Source organism: Eschrichtius robustus, chromosome 17, assembly GCF_028021215.1.
Source record: "Eschrichtius robustus isolate mEscRob2 chromosome 17, mEscRob2.pri, whole genome shotgun sequence".
NCBI classification, from domain to species: Eukaryota; Metazoa; Chordata; class Mammalia; order Artiodactyla; family Eschrichtiidae; genus Eschrichtius; species Eschrichtius robustus.
In genome coordinates, this window is record NC_090840.1 from 58,772,778 (window position 1) to 58,788,251 (window position 15,474).

Genomic DNA, 15,474 nt, shown 5'->3' on the forward strand with positions numbered 1-15,474 from the left:
TTATTGGGTAATACATTTTTGTGGACATTTGCAAGAAGCTGAATGTCCTGCTACTCCCAGGCCTCAGTTTCTCTTTTTTCCATCTCTCTCAGTATACCTACTGGGTGTTCAGGGTACATTCATGTTGTACCCAGGACACCTGCTTTCAGTGTACCCCAGATAATCCTCATACCAAAGTAACTAAATGAAAAAGAATTAGAAGTATGGCTAGAGATAGTAAATCCAGAGAGAGGATTCCATAGGAAAATAAAGGAAGGAAATGCTTTCTTCTCCCTTTTGCTTTTCTACCACTTGAACACAAGTTAAACCCATTATGTAGACATAAATAATATTATTGCTAAGACTAATGACATGGGAATTGTAAATATAGAGTGAGAAGCTATAATTTCCAGGGAATGTGGAAGCATTTTCCTTGCCTCATGCTATGGGTTTAAACAGCTTGGCTGGCCACCACTTCTGCCATCTTTGATCCTTGTTCATCCTGGGATGCCACTGGGGCATACCCCTCCCATCCCTCATACAAAAATCCCCAGACACATACAGAACACAAAGCATGAGGCTCAGACTTCAGCAGGCATAAGAGTCATCCAGAAAGCCTATAAGATACGGATTCCTGGGCCCTCCCATCCTGAGATAATAGGTTTGGGTGGTGCCAAGGCATCTGCATTTTAAACAAGTTTTCCTGGGGATTCAAAAGCAGACAAACAAAATTTCTCGGAAATTGAGAAACAATGTCATAAACATGAGTATTGTACAACATAAAAGATTTTCACGTTAAGTACCATGATTTGCTCTCAGGCATGGTCCAATTCCAACATGATTATCTTTTACTGTTCCCATTGCTAAGTAATTTTTTTATTAAATGTCAAAAATTTTGCTCTTGTCCCCCTGATTGCAGTTACCACATCCTCAAAGAAACACTGTCCGTGTGCCCTTCATTTGTAACCTATTTCATTGGGTACTTATTTCTGACACTGAGGCAGCTAAGCGCTTGAAATATATATTATGCAACAGTGCCTAGGTCCCACGCTCATTAAAATGATACTAAATTCTTAGGGTTTTTGTTTTTTTCTTCACAGCATGTTGGCAGTCATTCCCTTATAGTGTAATTCAGTATTGCAGCTCACTCCAATCAGTTCATCTCAATTCTGATCGTTACGTTCAAAGGCTTACTCTATCCAGATGCCAAGTTTCCTCAACTGGACAAAAGCATAGCAGAAATATTTCTGTTTGGCAAGGCCAGGCAAATTTTTGGAGGCATTATCATGCCGCGGCAGGGCACTAGTCAGGTTATAATTTGCAGTTAATTGTTCTTCCCACAAACAGCAACAATGATTACCTCTAGGTCACTGGCACTCAAAGAAGGATTCCTCCTCGGCCACTGTAACCACCAAAGTACTTTCTGCAAACACCCTACTCAGGATTAGACTGCGAAGAATCTTGGATTCTGTCTGTTCAGTTGATTGATCTGGTACATGTTTCTTAATGGGTTAAGTCATAAACTTGACTGTGCATGTGCGTGCACATTAGAAACATGGATATAGCTCAGGGAAATCACTGGTCTCCCATAAAACCATCAGTGCACTATACGCACCATTTCCCCCACCTGCCATGTTTACAAGGCACCCCAAGGAGAACTAGCCTGAAACCCAGCAATCCATCTGCCTCTTAGTTCTAAGGGGTAATTATTGCCTCATCTGAGCAAAGAGAAATGTATGTCATGCTGCTAACCACGTCAGGCGACTGCTGTATGTGACTGACTTGCCCAGGTCATTAGCTTTTCTAATAGAGGCTGGAGTTGTGGCACAACGACAAACACACAAACACAATGCACTTCCAACAAAAAATGGGGAGAAAAATGCACAGGGGCCTAGATTCAATGGGCCACACCCAGAACACAAATCACAAATAGGGGTTTTATCACTTCTCGTGGGCATGCTAAAACAGGAAACATGGGGAGGGGGAGTGAGAGGGAAGAAAGATAGGGTGATTTGATGCCAAAATATTGGTTAAAAAAAAAAAACTGACTAAAAATAAAAGAGAGGACATGAAAGCAGGGTTTGTTTGTTCTTTTTCTATTAACTTACTATTAACTGTACTTCCTTATGTATTCTTTTTCTTTTTCTAAGAAAGCATTAGTTAACATTCATTAAGAACGTACAATGCTTTCCTTGCCATGCACACAAAATAGGACCTGGTCTCTAATACAATATAAGCTTAACTGTGCCCACCTGAGGTCATAGTGACTAAGACCCAGTACAAGTTGTGAGGAATAGACTCTTTTAACAGGAGAATGACGTCCAAGTGCAAAATGACATGTGCTGATGAAATGCACAAAACACATGCATCTCTTCAGAGAAATTCTGCTAATAAGAAGCTATTAAAAGAAAAGCTCTGGGGACACGCCCTCAACGAATTGCAAAAGGTCACATACAGCTTCTTCCCTCTGAAATGAGATAGAGACAACATACAAATTAGCACACAGAATATCAAATCATTAAATGTTCCTCTCAAGGCTCCTGTGGGAAGGAAAGGGAGAAGGCAGTGGAGGGAGGGAAGGAAAAGGAGGTAAAAAAAAAGACAGGTCACTCTGAAAATAGCATCTGGGCTTTTAATTTCACAGACCAGTAAAAATTAAAGGAAAAACATGAGGGTGAGGGTGGAGGACATTTCAACATAGAGTTGTCATTTATTTTGCTGAAGTACAACTCCAACCACTGTTTGGATTTTTTTGTTATAATACAAATGATAGGAAAGCCAGTCTCTCAAAATGAAGGATAGTCCTTTATGATAATTAAAGTTAACTTTATGTAAACTCAAGGAATTATCCTTCTTTTAAAAACTGAATATCTTAGGACATTTGATGCTCTTCACAATTAATGCAGCCTTTGATACAGATTTAGGGAAAGACTCCAGTTTGCAGTTTTAAAACTGTAATTTTCAAATTAAATTGCACTGTGTTTGAGTAACATCTTTGCCTCTAATTTCACTATCAGATTGTAAGAACCCCTCTAACTCTTCATGCCCTCCTTCACATTAGTGAATGTGATGATTTATAAAGAAAACAAACTAATGCACAACAATCACAGTAAGGTTATGAAGTTACAGCAGCAACAGACATCTCTAAATTATCTGAGTTTCATTCTAGCAGAGGATGGTAGTTTTAAGATTTGCATGTACCCTGGTCTCTGACCTAACTGCCATGATAACCAACATGTATTGCAGCTTCAGTGTTGAAGTGGCTGGACTAAAACGAGCTATTTCCCCCTGCTGGTTGGACATGTTTTACAGTCTCTACCTCACTGCCTGCAGCTTTAATACTCCCCATAGTACTAAACCCATTTATTTCCCATCCACCAACTGACCTCCTAAAGCATCATTAACATGCCCCCCAAAGACCTTGCTCCTGTCAATTTTAGTCAGCACAGCACTCAAAAGCCGTCACGGGGCTTTACCAGGGCTCTTAGGAAAGGAAAGCAAAGAACGAAAAGGCATCAACCCAAACCTTGGGGAATAGCCAAGCAGGAAGATGAGACCCAGGAACAGAGGGAGTCCTATCTGGAGGCAGGATTCAAGGCTAAAGATCGAAAGGTAGGTTTATAGACACCCATCATTAGATGCTTCTGCCACTCAATTCTCAACTAGTTAATGGCAGAAGGATCAATATCTACTTTCAATTTTCACATACAGCATTATGGCCTTAGTGGGAGACAGGTCTCCTGGGAAGGAGGGTTGATCCAGGAAATAGGTCTTGGAAAGAATGATTCATGGCCAAAATTAACAATTTTATTTGTTTGCCAAATATATTTTCTAAGATCTATTTGGGGATTTTTATTTTGTTTTGACCAACTTTTTCTTTTTTGCTGGTAACACTGCTCACCGTGAAGTCAGTCAGAGAGAGAATGATTATGTGGAGAGAATTTCAGGAATAAATATGGAATTGAGTTATGTAAACAAATCCGTGTCAGTGTGAAATGATATTCCCCTGGGTTCATCCACATTCAACCAGAGTGATTCCTGAACTCCAAAATGGAGTGAAAGTAAACAGCATTACATTCTGCAAATACGACTCCAGGTTCTAGGAATCTTAACTGCTCCAGCAGTTTTCCTTTTTTTTTTCTTCCTGGGCGAGTGTCAAGCAAACCATCAGTGGGTTTCCATTTTACACTGGATTCAGCAACACATTTTAAAATATAATACTTTGATAGAATTTTTTCAAAACCAAGTAGAGAATCTGAAGCATTGTAGAGAAAAAAATATAAAAATAAGCAGCACAGTATTTCTAATATACAACTTATGCATTGGGTGGAATTATTTTGTGAAAGTATATAATAAATCTAAAGCTACACTTTTAAAATCCCTGAAAATGTAATCACCAATACTAAATACAATGGAATATTGTATCCTGCTAAATTAGGGCATTAATCATAGAACCTTGATTCATGTCCCTTTTCATGCATGTGTTAACCTTCAAATTACATTTTCCCTAGATAAATTCTAAAAATTATCCTCTGTGAAACATTCTTCATGAATCATAAGACAGTCACTCCTTTAAATTTTACCCAAATTCCTAATACTTCTCAAAGAATACAAGTCCTTCTAAGTCATGTGCTTCAATTTGTATAGTAGGCTCTGTCAAGAGGTAACAGTGGCACCTCCAGGAAGAGATTTATGCCTTTACCAAATATACTCACAACTCTAAGGAAACTTCCTCAAACATGTATCGAAACTGACATATGTTCTTTGTGTTAAGAAACGTCATTTATTAAGCACCTCTACAGGCCAGGACCCGCACTAGGAATATACTTAGGTACGTGGTCTCTCTCAACCTCTAGGCTACTCTACAAGGTAGGTATTATCATCCCATTTTATGGCTGTAACTACTGAGGCTTAAGGAGATTAAGCGACTTGCCCAAGGTCACACAGCTTGTAAGGGGTAGAAAGGCCAGGGATTCCAGCCCAGGCCTGTAAGTTTACAAAGCCTGTGCTCTTTCCCTCTAATATACAAGGTCAGGCTGGTCCTGGGAAATAAACCACCTTGATCCTGACCTCATTCATTAGGACTTGCTTTATCTTTGAGGATTCCATTAGCAGAAGTACACAGGCTTACAAAGATTGCTAGTATAAAATGTAAGCTACTTTTTCCAGATTTAACGAAGGAATACATTTTACAAACAGTCATAGAAGCAAGGAGTTAGATTTCACATAGTAAATTATCAACTAGAATAACAGATAAAAACAGGTATGAAATTTCATTAGGTTGAACCACTTGAACCTGCTGTGTTCGTAGGTCAAAACAGCCAAAAAGATGCAACCTCATATCATTCATCCTAATAACTAACGTCCCGTCCTAGACTCTAAGGGGCCCGCTCCAGACGCATTTACAATGCCGGGCAATGTACACACCTCCTGCCTTCATTCCCGCGGGTACTGTACCTGAGCAGAAGCTGTTGCTGCTAATGGTCCTCGCTGAGCGCCCAGAGCCGCTGGGGTTGAACTCTCTGCTCTCTTCCTCCGAGAAGGGAGACTCAGAGGCTGGGGACACTTGGTGTTGTTGCCGAGGCAGATGGGGCCGAAGAATCAAACGGGGAATCCGGCTTCGGGAAATCTCCTTCTCATGATGCTGCACTCTCTGCTCCTTCTCCAAATTGGACATCAGAAATAAAACAAAAGAACATTTGTTGCCCCCTCTGAACTCCAGTCTGCTTCTGGGCTCAGTTTCTAAGAAGCCACATTTCTGAATATTGAATCTTCACAGAGTAGTCCTTGTTTCAGTAGCTAAAATGAGCTCCAGAACTCTTCTACTCAGCTAAGCCTTCTAATTTACTGAAGTGCACACACTCCAGCAGGGATGTACATACACACACACACACACACACTTCCAGCTGCTAGCAGAAAGGCTATTCCATTCTCTCATGCAGTTCCTAACTCACCTTCCCATTCTGGCTTTTCCTATCACATTTAAGCTTTCTGCTCTCTCAAAGGCTCTTTATAACTCACAGCACACTCTGGCTTATTACTTGATTTCCTCCAGACTTCCATTTTGCTTTCCCTGAATTAGCTGTGATACTTTCACTTCTGTTTTCCTGTCTCCTCACAAAGTAGACCCCTATACCTGCAACAATTCTTTCCTGATAGATCATGCAGCCTGATCTTTCAAATCCCCTCTCTTCCGGCCAGGATTTTAATTATTCATTAATATCCTGGTACACAAGGCTTGTTGCCAACAGAAAAGCAAACAAAAATCCAATACCCGGTAAGATGGCTCCACCTTTTACATCATGTTTAGCTTTTGTTTTCCTTACAGGTCACCCATATGAAGAGATTTTTCTCTCTCTCTCCTTCAAAACACAGAATTAAATGCAGAGGGCTGTGCCTTCCTTGGCTTTAAAAATGCCTAAAAAGCAGTATTTTAGCAAAATTTTTCAATTTTTAAAGTGCTTTCCCAACCATTATCTTGTTTAATATTTACAACCGAGGCCATAGGGAGGACACTAATTTGTGTCCCTATTTACAGATGAGGAAACTGAGGCTAAAAGAGGCAAGGATGCTTAGCCAAACTGCTGCACATCATCTAGAAGCAGAACGGGCCTGCAGTCAGTCCAGTGCTTTTCGGGGTCACCACCACCCTTCCTTATTAAAATGGACTCCTAGGAGGAGCTCTTTGCAAAAAAACCCCACTGCTCACTCCAACCTCTGCAATTGAAAAAGGGCTTTGGATTAGGTAACGAACACTATTTGGAAACATGACCTCCTGCTCATTTCCACGCGGCTTACCAGGAAGGGTCGCTGCCAAAGCAAACACCTCTGGGAGGCCCTCACAGTGCAGGAATGGAAGGGAAAGCCCCCGCCGCGGTAAGTCCCGCGGTCGCTCAGGCACCCACCCTATCCAGGGCAGAAAGCCGCACCCAGCCTCGGGGTTCGTTCTGCACATCAGTCACTCAGCAGGTATCACCCGTCAGCCACGCCGCTCGGCACAAGGCAGACCCTGAACCAATGCTGGCGTCCTTATTTCTCAGTCCCCAATACATCAAATCCTTTTTTATCCGCTTCACACACAGAGGACGTCGACTGAGAGCTAGATCCCAAATCTCCAATTTCAGGGGATGGGATTAACCATTCAGAGTCAATCTTTTTAATCCTCGGGTCAACCCTCCAAACACAGTGTCACCTCCCCATCTCCCAGGTCTCATCACCTGAGCAACTGTCCCCTGCCTTCTCATCGTGCCCACCACCTCCTTGTCACCGTTTACCACAACTCTAAACGTCACCCCTCCAGCCCTCACCTGACTTCCTTCCCCGCAGTGCCCACCACTCCTCTCCCTCCGGCGCTCGCGGACACCGCCATCCGCGCCCGCAAGACGTGCCCTCCTTACCTTGGTCTCCCGAAGGGGTCCCATCGCGCTGCCGCCCGCCGGCTCCTCGCGCCGCCGCTGCCGCCGTCCAGGAGGAGGCACCTGCGGGCACCGGGGCGAGGAGACTGCGCTGAGCCGGCGCGCTGTGCGGCCCGCGGCTGCTGCGGGGCCAACGCGCCGCCACCGCTGCGGCAGTTCGCGCAGGGCCCCGAGGGCACGCCCGGCCGCCCCGCCCCGGCCGGACACGTGGTGCCACCGCGGCTCCCGCCCCCGCCTCCCCCGACCTCCCTCACCTGCCTGCCCCCTGGGAGGCGCCTCGGCGCGCCCCGCCCGCCCGACTTTGCCGCGGGCCCTGCCCACCAGTTCCGCGCGCCCCTCCTTGTCTGCCGAGCCCGACCCGGGGAGGGCTTGCGGAGGCTCCGAGCATCTCCAGCAGGGTGACGCCCAACACCCCCTTTTTGGCACCTGGTATCGGGTTCGAATGGGGTGCACGTCGCAGAGGAGAACCCAGAAAAACTGTGACATCGCTGAGAGCCAAACTGTAGAAAGGGAAAGTTTTTGCCTCGCGGCTGCTCCCTGCCCTCTCGGTTTTAAGTCAACTTACAGCTCCCCACACAATTACCTCGCAGGAGAGAGACGGGGTGGTCCCCCTCCACCCGGACCCCAGCCAAGCGAAAGCTGCACGACTGACACAGCGTCTGGGCTCCGGAATCTCAAAGGCTGCGATTCTCCTTGGGGGATTTGCATCCGAAGGGCCTGGCGATGGCAGCGCAGCACCGCAGGGACAGAAGGAAGAGGCCAGTTCCCGCGGGCTTGGGAAGCCAGGCTGCTTAGGGCGAGAAAGCCTTTTTCTCCAGCTCTGGCCCACAGACGCCCGGGAATGAGTACCAGGCACGCTGCTTTGGGGACACCGCACTTGAACTCAGAAAACCGGTTCAAGGCAGTACTCCACTCCCTTCTAGCCAAGTGCCTATGTGCCTAAAGTTCTTGACCTCTCTGAACTTCAAGTTTATCCTCGTTAAATTTGAGAGATAATAATAATAATACCTACGTCAAGGATAGCTAGGAGGATTAGATGAGGAAAACAAAAAAAAACAGCTATACCCAGCTGATTGAAGAGAACTTTCCAAAGGGCAAAGTCACGTCCAGCTCTTCCGTTCAATATTTGCTGAATCCTCTTACGTGACAGACAGAAAAGCATTTGAGGCAGACAGATTTGTTCAAAATAGCTCAAAAACCTGTTCAGCTGAGGACGTGGAATAGGGATCATCCATCGTTTGGGTCATGGGCCTTGATTTATTACGCTTATTACTGAAGTTTCATCTGATGATGCAACTCTACATGTATAATAATTTAGATGCCCTTTATTTCAGAATTGGAGAATATTCTAAGTAGCCATGTGGATGGGGAACAGCCCGATCGTTACACCCAGTGTTCCACAGGGAAGAACTATGATCCTTGAAAATGGTATCTGAACCTCCACCATCTCATTTGTCTGCCCTCCGAAAAGCATTTTTCTGAGTCCTCAACATTCAAATCTAGGAATGTACAGTTTGAGTCTAGAGAGAGCCTGAAATCAGAGGATTAGTGAAAGCAATTTGCCTCCTGTATACCCATAAATAAGTTTTATTCCACACATCTTCATGTCTTTTCAATCTACTTAGATTTGTTAAGTGAAGTTGATAATCTTAGGATCCTTTATTTTGTGGGAAGAGCTGATTAATTCATACTTGTATACCTACAGCTGTCTCCGATATGGACTTCAGGAAAGTGATGTTCCAGGATGATTCCTACAGTCTATTATTTCCAAAATTATGAGCCTGAGGACATAGACTGTGAGATAGGCTCGAACTGTTAACATCAAACTGTTAAGGTGCTTCTGAGGTCCCTCCTGAGAATTAAATCTGGGGGCCTAACAGCAGAAACACCCTCCACGGAGCTGTCCAAGTCAGAACCTCAGAGTCATTCTTGACTTCTTCTCCCTCATGTGGCCCCGCATAGCAGAAAGCGTGAATGATCTCCACCCTACCCAAGAAATAATGTCTTGAATCGGATTACTTCTGGCCTCTGTTTGACTGCATTATCTTCACTTAGAGCCTAAACCACAAACATCCTGGATTATTGCAAGAGCGGTCTAACTAAAGTTGTCTTGCTTCCACTCTTGCCTCTTATTCCTTTCTCGCCAGTTTTGCAATTTTTCCACGAGGCCAAATCTAGCCATGCTTCTTCATTAAAACTCATTAATGATTTCTCGGTTGTCCTCCAAGTAATATTCAAACTCCTTAATGTGGCACAAATGCCTTTCATGATAGGGCTTTGTGTATCTCTCCCATCTCATTTCTTGACACTGCCCTTCTCTGATCCTCCCTCCCTCACCACCCCTACCCACCCCCAATCCATCGCCCCTGCCACTCTCCCTCCACATACAAATGGATACCCCTTGAACTCTAGCAATTGCAGTTCTCAGGAGGTACCGTGTTCTCTTTTTCCTCTAGACTGTTGCACACTCTGGTCCCTTTGTCTAGAGCGTTTCTTGCACCCCACCCACGCATCCTCCTCAACTCCTAAAGATACATTAAGTTTCATTTTAGAAACAGCTTCTTCCCGGAAACGTCCCCTGATCCCCCAAGAAGATCAGTCCTTACATACTTCCAGGACACCTGTATTTAATTCACCCCAGAAGAACTGTTATGATCTTGTATCAGAATCCCCTACTTATTTGTCTGTCTTCACCAGGGATGTAGGCAGTGCCTAGTACAGGTCCTGACACAGTAGACACTCAATATATAATAGTCAAATGAATGAATGCATGAATGAGTGAATTTTCTAACCCCCTAAGGGGCCCATCAGTACAGGATAAAGAACATAGACACAACTTCTGTTTAGAAAATGACTCAGATAAAGCTGCCTCCAATATTTCTTTGTATTTGATGATGGGGTGTGTGCCTTAAAAAAATCCAACATGTGTTAAGTGAAAGCCTTTACTGCAGAAGTGCAGGCAGTGAGAGGCCGTGCTGTAGCTAGCCCTGTTGTCACCATAGCAACCTGCTGAGGGAAAGGCTGATGATTTAGTGTTCAAACGCTCTTTAGCTCTGTACTTTTGGAACCCAAGGCTGTTTTTATGCTGTTCTAAAAGGCAAGTTTTACAAAGGCTAATATCTATCTTGCCTTTAATTTCATTCAAGTGTTTCTCACGTCATTAAGTGTCTTACATCGTTTGCATTATACCATCAAAGAGATATAATCTAATACAGTATATTATAGTCATCTTTTATCTGCTTTAAAATATTCTCTGGTTTTGTAATTTTGTGGCTTTTCCTCTAGAAATGAATGTAATGCTGATTTTTTAAAGAAAATAACTAATTCAGAAGGCTGGAACCCTTCAAGATTATAAATAATATCCCTGCCCAGACCTGGGAAGATAGGTATTGTAGGCTGGGAGAAAAGGGATGTTTTTATGTAATTATGGCCCCAAATTTGGGATAAATTATTCGATTCTTTGCCTATGTGAAATTTGTAATTAAGTGATTCATACCTTTCATTTGCACACAACTATATTTTCAGAGCCCTTTCACATGTATAATCTTATTTGAGCCTCACAAAAATCCTGGGAGGCATATGCTGTCAATCCCTGAAACCAGATAAGTCATAAAGGACAGGTTTTTCTTGATAGGAACCCCCTAGACTGCAAACTTCACAGAAAAGACAATACAAACGCACTGCCGAAGAGAAAAGGTCTGCACCATTTAACCAAGATACCTCCCCGTCCCCCACATCCGCTCTTCCTCTCAGCTCACCTGCGTGTGCTGGGGTCTCTCCCAGACTCAGTCAGGGCTGACAAAGCCCCAGCTCCTAATCCTATCAGCCGTGCGAGCCAGGGCTGCCGTCTGTCTCAGTGACCCGATGTTGGGTGATCCTCACAGCAACAAGAAGCAGCTGACGTGCTTTACAACACGTCATGGAGAAAAGAAGCTGCATTCTGGGGCATCCTGGGATTTTTTTGTGTGTGTGTGTGGTGGGGTGGAGACCCATATTTTTCTTACCAGGGAGAGAGCTGCCCGTTTTCCCGTAAGAGCGTGTGTGAGTGATCCACTCTCCTCTCATTGTATGTGCTGTTGTTACTCTACGGTTAAGGGATTTTGATGTTGTAAAACTGTAACGGGTAGACTTCTGCAGGATCACTCCCTGAGGAGGGGGTCCAGAGAGTACCTGAGGCAGACAGGAGAGTGGGTAACTGAGGCAAGGCGGGCTTGAACCTTTGTTGGGTTCAGAGTGTGTCAATTATCTCTGCTCTGCCAATGAGTTTTCAGTCAGAGATATCTCTCAGACGAAGAACAGGAATGAAGGGAGAGTCCGGGTGAGGAGGTAGAGGTTGGGGGTTGGGGTCTCTGAAGGATGGGAAGGATACAGTCTTCTGCTTGCCTAATGGGGAGCCGACATGAGGTAATCTTCCCCAAAGCCGTCTGCTGTTTGTGGCCTTTTGTCCATTTGTGAGAATAGGGGAAGATATTAGCCAAAGACACAGGTATGGTGATTGTATTGAGCAAACTGGGGAAACATGGATGGACAAGTCGGTGTTTACTTCTTGGGACAGTTGATTGGAATGATTAAAATCAAGATGCTCTGGAAAGTATGAGTGTAAAGGTTGCCATCCAGATAGGAGAAACCAAGCCTTGACATTTATCTAATGAGATGATTCAAATGATGGGACAAGACAGGGAGATGTGTGGATCTACAGACTTGCAGAAAAGGCAAAGGAAGTTAGTTATCTGTAAGGTCAACATAGGAAGGCCTAAATCCAGAGGCTGAATTCTGGACCTGAGAGAAAACACCTTCTTTTCCCAGGAGACCAAGAGACCAGAAGGTATGAGAAGGACAGGGCCTTTGAAAGCTACCTGAACCCAGTGGGGTAGCTAGCCTCCTAGAGGGATGAGGAGTGAAGGCTGAGATTCTCCTCAGACTTGGCAGGGGTAGAACTGGTACCTCAGGTTAGAGGCTCTGAGGGATTCATTTAGCATCCCACAAGTCTAGGCTCAGATCAAAATTTATAATCTGGGTTCTCAGGAAGCAGATCTGCGGCAAGATTTGAGTTACATAAAGATAAAAGAATCTGTTCTCCATTATATGATTTATTTCCATGAATTTGCATTTCTTTTCCCTTCAATTGTCTAGTAAACATGCTTTCAAATTTTTAACAATAATTCTGCCTTTGTTTTTGCTAAAAGATTGGGGGGAAAGGAGGATTTTGAGATTGTCTACTGGAAGGACAAGAGCAGTATTGCAAAATGGGGCAGAGCGCCCCTAGGGGCCAACTACTATGATGGCAGCTACAGAAGCCCAGGAGAAACCTGGAAGCACCAGACAGCTGCACTGCTGGTGGCGGGTGGAGGTATTACCTCTGCAGTTGTGGAGCTGAGGAGACTTTTGATTTCTGCTTTATTTACACCTCCTAGGCCATTCCTATGAACCATTTTCCTTTATTACCAGAAATCTTGTGACCTACTGATTAAACTTAGCCCTTGCTATGTAGTTGTAGCTCTCTCAAATCCACAGCAGAAAAATCTGTAGGAAGATAAATCCAGAATTTGGGAATCTGGCTTATGTTGTTTCATCTGCCCATGTGTCCTTTCTAGTTACTTCTAGAACGCTGTTTCATCAAAGAGAAAAAATGCTTTAAAATAAGATAACTTTAATATTTTCTTTTTAAAGGTACTAAAACCACATCGTCAAAATTTTGGCAATTAAAAGAAAAATATTACTCATCATCTCATTGCCCTAACATCAATATCCATATTCCTTCTGTTAGCATTTTCGTGTATTTACTTTCAGGCTTATCTACTGTGCATCAAAATAGCACTATTAAAATGAGAATACGATTCTAAGTGACATATGGCATTTTAGGCCTTTGATGCCATCTCATCTGGCTGTTTCTGGATGGCTAGCATACATAGCCACTGTTCTCCCATGAAGTTACTCACCTTCTGTTTGTCTTCTGATTGGGCACTAATCTGAGATACGAGGCTCTCAGCTCGTTGACAAACAGCTCGGGCTGCTGCTGGAAGCTCAGAGCACAAGGATGGCTTCCCAGGTCTCTGGTGTCAACTGCACTGGCCAAAAGTTTCAGGAAGAGCTGCCGGTGGGGGAGAATTAGCAAGTTCCAGACTGGAGAAATGACCTCAATTCAGAAGTTGATAGAAAAACAACTGTGTCTCTTTCTATTCAAAATCCCAGCTTCCGGCTCGCCATAATGTGATGTTAATTCAAGGGAGAGCAGGAAAGTGAGATGAAGTTCCCAAAGTTTGCAAAGAGATCTGTGATGGAAAAATGTAGTTTAATAAAGGACATGGATTCTCAAGTCCTGAAGGCCCAGATTTGTCTCCTTCTTTGCCTCTTTCTGACTGCGTGACCTTAGAAGAAAAGTTGTTTAGCCCCTCTAGGACTCAGCAGGTGATAAGTACATGTTAGTTAAAAAAAGAAGGAAGGGAGGCAGGAAGGAACGAAGAAAGGTCAGGTTGCCCCAGTTAATGTCTCTGGGCAAATTAACTTCTCTGATCCTCATTTTCTCACATATAAAATGGGCCCAATAACAGTAATCAGTTCATACTACTGTTGTTAAGATCAGACAAGAATACATGTAAAGTCTATCATTTATGTCTGCCACATGGTTGGAGCTTAATAGACATCCTCTCTCCCTCAGGACCAAACCATTCCAACCACTATGGTTGCTACCTGCTTGCTTGTTTTGCATTCTCCTCATGCTAAAGATTTTTATTTTTTATTTATTTATTTATTTTTAATTAATTTATTTATTTATTTATTTTTGGCTGTGTTGGGTCTTCGTTTCTGTGCGAGGGCTTTCTCCAGTTGCGGCGAGCGGGGGCCACTCTTCATCGCGGTGCGCGGGCCTCTCACTGTCGCGGCCTCTTTTGTTGTGGAGCACAGGCTCCAGACGCGCAGGCTCAGCAATTGTGGCTCACGGGCCTAGTCGCTCCGCGGCATGTGGGATCCTCCCAGACCAGGGCTCGAACCCGTGTCCCTTGCATTGGCAGGCAGATTCTCAACCACTGCACCACCAGGGAAGTCCCAAGATTTTTATTTTAACTGTCATTAAAGGGAAACAATAAATTTTCCCCAGATGACTTATGATATAATGTGAGAAATGATTTCTCATTAGAAAAGAAGTTGACAGGACTTTTCTTCCCAAAGGTAGATGGAAAAGGTTACAGTAGATGGCATGAAAAATGGCCAGATACCTATCATTCATTCATTCATACATTCATTCATCCATCGATGTTTGTTTTGTTCCTATTCTGAGTCAGACACTGGCTTAGATACTGGTTTGAGAGCATTCAAAGATGAATACTGTTTCCTGTCCTCAAGAATCTCACAGTCTAATAGAGATATGGGTATGGCCATCAGCTGTTACACTATTCATTGTGTTAACACCATGACTTGCCAGCATCTGAATCAGACTGGAGTCTGAGATTTCCAGGGATGAGTTTTGAGATAAATGTTGAGGGATGAATAGATACTATTATAATTTTGGCTCCTTCAGAATCCCTTTCTCTTGATCTCTCCTCTCTTCTCCTTTCTGCTCCCTTCCCCTGCCTCACCTTGTCCTCCTTCTCCCTCCACCTTCTTTCCACTTTGAGAGACTTCTGCTGCCCTAATTGTTAATTAGCTCTATTATTAAAAAATTCAAGAACACCATGTTATACTGCCACCTGTTGGCTCATTAGTAAATTTCTCTTCTGACAGGTAGTTTCTTTGGTTTGCAACAAAGTTTTCATAACAAACCTTAGTAGTGCCTTTATTGAAACTTTCAGCACTTTCAGAAAACTTTCATAGTTTAAGGTTACACAGAACTGAATACCAATGAATAGCATCAATATTCAGTGGCTATAGGATAATGTGCATGTGCTTTGTGGTCCGAAAGACAATAGTCCAAAGCTCCTTTCTTCTTTTTACCTGCCAAGCCACTGTAGACAAGCAAGATAAGTCATATGCAGTCATATGATAAAGTCATATTCAGATAGTCCCTACCTTATATATTCCAAGGTGTATTTTTTGAAATTAATAGACTTTATTATTATTTTTTTGAGCAGTTTTAGCTTTACAG

General features: G+C 43.6%; 1 protein-coding gene across 4 annotated transcripts in view; it reads right to left on the reverse strand.

Moving 5' to 3' along the window:
- The window catches only part of SYBU (syntabulin), a 72,494-nt gene extending 64,992 nt beyond the window's left edge, over positions 1–7,502 (reverse strand). For 2 of the 4 annotated variants that reach the window (XM_068525465.1, XM_068525464.1), the window contains exons 1-2: positions 7,377–7,502; positions 5,437–5,641 (exon numbers count right to left, since the gene is read on the reverse strand). In XM_068525465.1, the coding sequence (XP_068381566.1) occupies positions 5,437–5,641; positions 7,377–7,400 (229 nt within the window). In that variant the 5' untranslated portion in view covers positions 7,401–7,502. The remainder of the gene's footprint in view (positions 1–5,436; positions 5,642–7,376) is intronic. The other 2 variants (XM_068525462.1, XM_068525461.1) reach the window with 1 other exon arrangement.
- Between the last annotated feature and the right edge of the window lie 7,972 nt (positions 7,503–15,474).